The sequence below is a fragment of the Bufo bufo genome, chromosome 6 (assembly GCF_905171765.1).
Source record: "Bufo bufo chromosome 6, aBufBuf1.1, whole genome shotgun sequence".
Classification (NCBI taxonomy): domain Eukaryota; kingdom Metazoa; phylum Chordata; class Amphibia; order Anura; family Bufonidae; genus Bufo; species Bufo bufo.
Genome location: NC_053394.1, coordinates 207,184,357 through 207,193,121, shown reverse-complemented (window position 1 = coordinate 207,193,121; position 8,765 = coordinate 207,184,357). Strand labels below are relative to the sequence as shown.

Sequence of the window (8,765 nt, the reverse complement as noted above, 5' to 3'; positions counted from 1 at the left end):
TGGCAATGTACTGTATATGCATATAAGAATTTATGTTTTCTTTGTATAGGTCACTATATCATCAGTAGTTAGAACAAAGTTTTTTGTAAGACTTAGCACATCAACTTTTATGGATTCACAGTACCTAAATTTACTTCATGGAAATGAAACAAAAAAATATTTTGCCAGGGCCAGGCAATATTCAGAATGCATGTTTTGCTGAACTACAAAAATATAACTGTTCCCAAAATGTTATATATGTCATTTACTATATAGGAACTTTAGCTTTATTATACAATTTTATGACATTCTACTGCAAAAACCAAATGAGGAATATAGTCCATACACACATGCAGTGGGTATTTTCTACCAAATAGATGGTCTGAAATCTGCATGTGTTACATGGGGATTACTACACACATTTCATTCTTTGCATACCAATTATTAAGTTCACAAAAATATCTGGGGCATGCTGCAGATTTGAGAGCATCATGCCCTCAAAACTGTATACATTGCTTCCCAATTGTGTGTATAGTGGTTTTGTTCATGCATTCCACTGGACATTTGTTGCAGACAGAACAAGCAGGTTACAAGCAATTGCCCGATGCAATGGTCGAAAGGTCCGGTTCTCCAGCAGGCTTCATTATATCCAGGAAGAAAAAGGTTCACCAGCATCTACTTAGCTTCAATACTTTATTAGCGCCAATTCATAGTGCTTGAATAATGCTATGTGAAAGTGGCCACACAGAGGCAGCTAGAAAAATATACTGAGGAAATGGACCAGCCCAGAAAAATACTCATTTTTGTATATCAAATGCACTGAATACATACAACGTATGTGTAAAATGAGTTAACATAGCAGACGTTAATAAAAACCTTAATAGAAAATCCTAACCTACTTGAGGTTATAACTAGTAGTGTTCAATATTAAAAGACTATTTTAAGCCCAAATGGTATTTATGCAAAGAACTTATAATTTGCAGCAGGAACAACGCACAGATTCTAATCCATTGCACAGTCCATATGAGTAACATGTACTCTGCACTAATTTTTGTTCTTACACAACATGTACGTAACGTGAGAATTGTTGCTGCTACTCATGCTGCAGATTTTCAAGCCACAATGCCATAGCAGAAAGTTACCAGTGTATACACCCTATTTGAGCAAACCTAAGGGTATGTCCACACATGGCAAATACGCTGCAGCTTTTCTGTTCTGGAAATGCATGTGGAGAATCCGGAGCATATTACAGACCAACCAAAGTGGATGAGGCTTTATAAAGCACACACTGACTCACGGTATGGATGTTACATCCGCAGCATTTTTAGCCAGACATATGGTGAAATCCGTGGCAAATCCACTGCAAAAATCTACATTTAACCTGTGGATTCTGCTGGAGATTCATGGTAAAATTTGCAGCAAATTTACATCCTGTGCGGATGTATCCCAACAGAAACCAATCTAAGGCTGGGTTCACACCTGAGTGTATTCGATAAGCGCTGTTTACAGGCGTTTCTATCGGGTGTTTTTGAGGGGTATTTTGGGGCGTTTTTGTATTTTAGAAACGCGCGTCGAACTCGCATTCTTGCTATTGACCACAGAGGCGTACAATTAAAAACAGAGGTGTTACGCGCGACAATACGCCCAAAAGAAGATCCTGTACTTCTTGGGGCGTAGGGCGTTTTACAGCACGTTCGTACGCGCTGTAAAACGCTCAGGTGAGAACCATGCCCATAGGGAAACATTGGTTTTTGCCTGTTGAGCGTTTTACAGCGCGTAGGAACGCGCTGTAAAACGCTCAGGTGTGAACCTAGCCTTACTGACTTAGGCCTCATTCACATTTTTGTTTTTCATGGACATGTACTATCTGCATTTTCCACGCACAGCACATATACCTATTGATTTTAATATGTTTATTCCCACATCAGTGGGTCATTGGAAGAAATCACAGATACATGCACTACTTTGATCTGTGATGCGGACCAAACACGCCCATTGAAGTCTATGGATCCATGAAAAACCACTGACAACACGGATGGCATCTGTGTTCTATCAGTGTTTCTGCACAAACCATTGGTTGAAGACTATCCGGGAATTAATTTTCAGCTGAGCGGTGTCCATGGAATATAGATGACACAAGGAGGGCAAAAAACTGACACACGGACCAAACACTGATTCCTCAAGGATGGCTTTTCTATGGACGCCAATGGGCATGGAAATGTGAACCAGGTCTTGGCGCGAATGCCAGCCAACATCTGCATTTTTTTATTTTTTATCAATATGACATCTATTATACCAATTTTCAACAGGTTTGGGGGAGTGGGGTTCCAACATTTCACAGATTTGTGGCATATTCTAAAACTTGATTGATAAGTATACTCATAAGGTTTTTATACTGTTTTATGTTCACTGGTAAATTATCTGAATACTGTGAGAGATGGATGCATTTATGCTAATATGCAATCCCTCTAAACTTAGTACATGAATAATATTCACCTAGTATAAGGTAAAGTTCTACAGCCAATATGACTGCTTCATGCTTCCAAGTATCCACACGCATAGTTTTCTAGTCGGCTCAACAAAAGAAAAAAACTCTACAGCTTCAAACTAAAGGTCATCTTTCGTGGGTATAATATTTTTATTTTCAATCCTTGGTAATTTTTTTGCAAGAGCAAATTAAATTAATTGAATAAGTTCTTTAAAAACACAGGCCTAGAGAAAGGCCAGCAGTACTCATTAGGAACAGGTCCTTTAACATTGCATTCAAAGAAGGAGAACATAGGAAACCAGATTCGAGCCCGTCGGCTGTGTTGGTATGCACGTGTATTGGCCAAAGTGTGGTAATAGAGGAAGAGTCTTGTGGTGATGTAAAATGCAATGAAGACATCAATGGAGTAATGTTCATGAGCAGCCAAAATGAAGAAAATGCCAAACAGGTTGAGGACCCAGGAAAGAGTATGTAGGAAGTTCCAGTTTCGAGGAGTGTCTGAAATAAAGAAGATTCTTAGTAAGTATATATACCTCACACCTACCATATGAATTACACCTGTATTCACTACTACACTAGTTTAATTGAACAGCGTACAAAAAAAAAAAAAAAAAAAAAAAAAAAAAAAAAAAAGATGCTTTTTCATTAATTATAGAATCTGTTTTCTACAGAAGCTTATCCCTCTAACAACCAGTGTGTTTAGATGAGTTTCACTTCAGCAAATGGCATTTATCATATAGAGAAGTTAATGAAAGGCATTTACTAATGTATTGGGATTGTCCATATTGCCTCCTTTGCTGGCTTGATTCATTTTTCCATCACATTGCACACTGCTCGTATCCAAGGGTTATGGCCACCACTGCAGCCCAGATAAGAGGTGCTGCTGCACATGTGTGTCCAAGCACGCTCCCATTGTCCCACCCATGAGGGAGACCAGAGCTATAGCAGGAATCAGCAACCTCCGCAACTCCAGCTGTGGTGAAACTACAACACCCAGCATGCACAATTGCTTGCTTGTTCTAAGACCTCCCACAGAAGTGAATTGAGCATACCGGGAGTTGTAGTTTCACAACAGCTGGAGTGCCAGAGGTTGTTGATCCGTGTCCTATCATGTGCAAGCACAGCCACTGCTGCTGGATTACAGCAGTGGCCAAAACCCCTGGAAACGAACAGTGTATAACAGAGATGCTCAACTTGCGGCCCTCCAGCTGTTGTAAAACTCCCACGATGCCCTTCTGTAGGATGATAGTTGTAGGCTGTCAGGGAATGATGGGAGTTGTAGTTTTGCAACAGCTGGAGGGCCGCAGGTTGAGCATGCCTGGTGTATAATGTAATGGAAAAATAAATTAAGCCAGCAAAGGAAGCAATATGGACAATAATAATACATTAGTAAGAGCCTTGTATTAACTGTGTCTACATGAAGAAAAAAAAAAGTGAGACAACCCTCTTTAAGTCCTAAATGACCAAAGACATTTTAGAGTATTTGTTCAAGTAATGTTTTTTTTTTTATATAATTATCTTTTTATTAAAGCAATAGTTTCAAAAAATAAGCATACAAGGGTATTGTCATTTTTGTATGAGAACAAGAATGTTAAACAAATACATTCTAGGTAACAACATTGGGCCACTTAGACAATAGTGGTCCGCATATTAACAAACATATCGAATCACAATAGTGTTGAAAGAAACCTATATACCTGTAAGATAAGATATCCATTTTGATCACCAGTATATTACCAATATCGTTCAAATAGGCGTGTTATTCTAGAACTTATTGCATAGGCTACAAAGGAAAATAAGTAGCTAACAGGTGTATACAAAAAGCAAGAAAAATAAGTAAGACTAAGACAGGACATGACAAGGGGGAGGGCATATTAGAAAAGGAAATAAAAATATATAGCATCATGTACTCATCCCATATCTGTCAGATTCTATCGAATCATGCAACTTGATTGGTCGTAAGAACAACAAAACAATACATTTTTCTAGTGTCCATTATACTGGCAAGAAGGTCAAGGTGAGTAGGTTGATCTTTCCTTTTCCAGAAACTGGCAATAAGACGCCTAGTTGCTGTCAGTATATTAAGCGTTAGTAGGAGGGTGTGCTTTTTTAAGGAAACAGGAGGCATATTTAACAGATATAAGTAAGGATATAGACGGAACGTAATATCCACTAGTTGTAGAAGGATTTCCTGTGTTGTTTTCCAGAGTGATTGTATCAAAGGACATTCCCAGAAAATATATAGGTGTGACCCCATCCCCGTTCCACATCTCCAACACCTGTCCGAGGTTCTAGGGTCAAGATGTCTTAGTAATTGCGGGGTGTGGTACCAAAACATCAAAATTTTGTAGGAGTTTTCCTTATGGGTGATGCAGTTAGAAGTGCTCTCTTCCATATTAGTTTCCAATCTACTGAAAATAAATATTACCCCAGACATGTCTCCCACTTGGACATATATGAAGGTCTGGAGGGTGCAGAAGGGGGCGGAGAAGAAAGGATGTTATAGATCTCAGAGATAAGTCCCTTAGTTGAATCCGAGAGTTTGCATATTTTTTCAAATGTTGTTGGTAAGGATACCCAAGAATTACCAAATAGACTAGTAAGTAAGTGCTGTATTTGTAGGTGTTAGTATCTAGAGGATTCTGGTACTTGATTTAAGGATATCAAATGGTATAATCTTCAATGTTCTGTAATCCACCATATCCACAAAGCGAAATATCTTACTAGAAAACCAAGGCCGGAAAAAAGAAGCATGCAGACCTGTTGGAAATATTGGATTAAATAGGAATGAAGGCATGAAAGATTTATCAGATGCTAAGGAGAACCTCTGTCTGCAGAGCTTCTATATGTTGTGCGTAAGGGTCATTGGCCCTAGCAGTTTCGGCATCAGTGTGGTTGGCAGCCGAGACCATATTAGAGAGTTGGGGTGTACCGATGCCATCTATAGTTTTTCTATTTCCATCAAGAGGTTTGACCAAGCTGGGATACGCTGTAAATGTGTTGCCCAGTAGTATTTGGTGACATCAGCTACTCCCAATCCTCCTAGTGTTTTAAGGGCTGTGAGGGTGCTACATGATATCCTATGTCTCGTTCCATTCCATATGGATCTTAGAATGGAGGATTGTACAGCTCTTAATTCTTTTCCCGGTATGGGGACCAGAAGGGTTTCCAATAAATATAGTAGCTTAGGTAGAATGGACATCTTTACCGCTGCTATACAACCAAAAAGGGAAATAGGCAAGGGCATCCATTTGTTCATAAGGGTTTTAAGCTCTTGAAAGAGGGAAGGAAAATTATGGGCATATATCGAGGCATGTGTTTGAGTTAGTCGCACTCCTATGTATCGTAAAGTCATATCATTCCATCGAAAGTGGAAATTGTACCGCAGATTATCTAATCTATCTGGTGGAAGATTTAATAGTAAAGCGTCTGTTTTTATGGTATTTACTTTATACCAAAATCTAAAAATGGCAGTAGTAAAACGTAACTTTTAATAATGTGTCTAAAAGGTTAAAAAGATCACAATGTAACCATAAAGCCACACCAATTAGACAATGGGTATCACAAAATCCGTATCAGACACGTGTATGTTGAATACTTAAAATAACCAGTTTTAGGGCGCAATGTCCCGTGGGCCCGATCTAGCATGATGATCTGGGGTGTTTGAGAGCCCAGTATGATGTTGAATAGATCACCCAGTATTTCATATAGGTTCTTCTCTGTGTTGGACTCAGGAATTCCTCTAATGCGTATATTGTTTCTGCGCCCTCTATTATCTAAGTCTTCCAGGTGCCGGGTGTTGTCTTTGATATTCCTGGAGTAATGGGTTATAACAGATTGTAGATGAGCGATATATCTGCGGGTATCATCATGATCATTTTCAATAGAATCGATGCGGGCTGACATCTGTTTGAAATCTTGGCGTAAGGAGGATATTTCTGATTTACAAGTACTTCTCACTTCTGCAATTAAGGCCTTAAAATCTTCTTTAGTGGGGAGGTGTTGTGAAGATTGTGGCATCCCTTCCTCCTTATTTTCCACTTGATCTGATAATTGCTCCCAATTTATGGTTTCCCCATTATCTGTGGATCTCCAGGGGGATCATTTCAGTCATGCCGACGCTGTGATGGCGTGTTTGCTTGCACCATGCGTTTGGCCGCTGGTTTAGGCGGTATGGCACCACTAAGATATGTTGGAAGATGTGGCTTTAATGTCCCCTTTATAGTGTCCCCTATGTGATGGGTGAGGGCTCTGGGGACAAACTCCTCTGTGATGGGGGAGAGAAGCAGTGAGACCGCTTGGCAGGGAGCACTCTGAAGAGGCTGCGCACGTGGCTCTGCACTGGTAATGGCCAGCGGCAATGAGAGGCCACAGTTAGGAGACGGAGCAGCAGTACCTCGTTGTAGGTAAGTGTCGATCGTCCCGCTCCTCAGTCTGGTTTCTTCCCCATGAGACACAATCCCTGGGCTTGTGTGTCTCCTGATTATAGTGAGGCGGCGGCGCTTGTCTATCACACCACCATCTTCCTAGATGTCCAGACCACGGCCTCCAATGGTTTAACAGCCCCATTTATATTTTTTGTTTACTTGATTACCAAAATCTTTTACTTTGTTTCATGACACGTACAGATATTTTTAACCCCTTTACCCACCACGACGTACCTCTACATTGTGGGGGTTAAGCGGTTGTATGGAGCAAGCTCACACGCTGAGCACACTTGCTCCATACACAGCAGATGTTTAATCTATAAACATAGCTAGCATCCACTGGCAGTGATCAGGATCTACGATAATGTCTATCCCGATCATTTAAGCCCCACAGAGTGCTAAAGTATTCTATTGCAGTCTATGGAACAAGCAATCAGAAGACAAGTTCCTGGGGACTATAAATTATACTTTATAAAAAAAAAAAACAACAACATTTAAATTCAAATCATTCCTCTTTCTCAATTTTACATCTAATAATAAACATAACAAGAATCATTGAAAATGTCTGAACTACTAAAATATAAAATAACAAAAAAAAAGAAAAATAGAAATACTCAGTCTGTTTTTGGTCTTCCTGGACCCCCATACAGAATAAAAAGTTGAATAGAATTTTTTTTTAAAGTTATTACAGTCAGACCCTTTCCCGCGGCATACCATAAATATACAGCATGGGAAGCATTACATTAACACACCATGCCATATATTTACAGAATAAAGATGGCAGCGGCTCGACAAATCAGCAATTGCCATCAGCAGCAGGTGCCAGCACTGATCCTGGCTGTTTAACCCCTTTTATTGCAACTTGTCCTGCAGAAAACAGGTAAGTAAACAAAAAGAAAAGTTATAGTTCTTAACCCCTTCAGGACCCTGCCATTTTTCACCTCAACCTGTTAGGGACATATGACGTACCAGTACGTCATGATGCCCTGGTACTTAACCACCTCCCGTCTGTCCATAGACTAAAAACGTTCGGGAGGTGGCTCTCCATCTCTGAATGGACGTTCCTAAACGTCCATTCAGAGACTGCATCTGCACGCTAATCGTGCAGCTGCAGATCGGGTTGCCCGCTGTCAGTGACAGCAGGGCAACCCAGAGAGAAGGCAGGGACAGTGCCCAGGTGTCCCTGCCTTCTAGATCGCTGTATACACAGCGATCATGTGACCACCAGAGCCGGGTGAGTGCAGGAGCTGTGAGGTCTTCTACAGACCTCGATCAGCCCAGCACTGAGGCTGTACAGCACAGTATAATGCTGTACAGCCTCTCTGGGGAGTATTTCTTCTGTAATTGGGGCTACTATGTCCGCCTCAGTTACAGGAGAAATCAACAGTGAGAAAAAAAAAAAAAAAAAAAGTGAAGTTAAATGTCCCCCAGAGGTCTTGTATGACTTTATGGGAAACGAAAAGTGTAAAATACAGAAGTGTTAAAAAAAATAAAAAAAAAAAAATATTATATATATATATAGAATAATATAAATATATCACATGATCGACCCAGTCCGATAAACACCATAAAAAATAAAAACTGTCAAAAAAAGCCATTTGTCACCTTACATCACAAAAAGTGCAACACCAACATCCAACACAAAATGGTACCAATAAAACAGTCAACTCATCCCACAAAAAATGAGCCCCTACATAAGAAAATTGCTAAAAAAAAAAAAAAAAAATAATATAGCTCTCAGAACATGGACACATTAAAACAATTTTTTTTGTTTCAAAAATTCTATTATTGTGTAAAACTTAAATAAATAAGAAAAAGTATGCATATTCGGTATCGCCACGTCCGTAACGATCTGCTCTATAAAAATGTCA

The 8,765-nt window shown here is 39.7% G+C and overlaps 1 protein-coding gene across 3 annotated transcripts in view; it reads right to left on the bottom strand.

Moving 5' to 3' along the window:
* Positions 1 to 1,800: 1,800 nt before the first annotated feature.
* Positions 1,801 to 8,765, bottom strand: part of SAMD8 (sterile alpha motif domain containing 8) — a 192,340-nt gene continuing 185,375 nt past the window's right edge. For all 3 annotated transcript variants that reach the window (XM_040436409.1, XM_040436410.1, XM_040436411.1), the window contains one exon: positions 1,801 to 2,965. In XM_040436409.1, the coding sequence (XP_040292343.1) occupies positions 2,661 to 2,965 (305 nt within the window). In that variant the 3' untranslated portion in view covers positions 1,801 to 2,660. The remainder of the gene's footprint in view (positions 2,966 to 8,765) is intronic.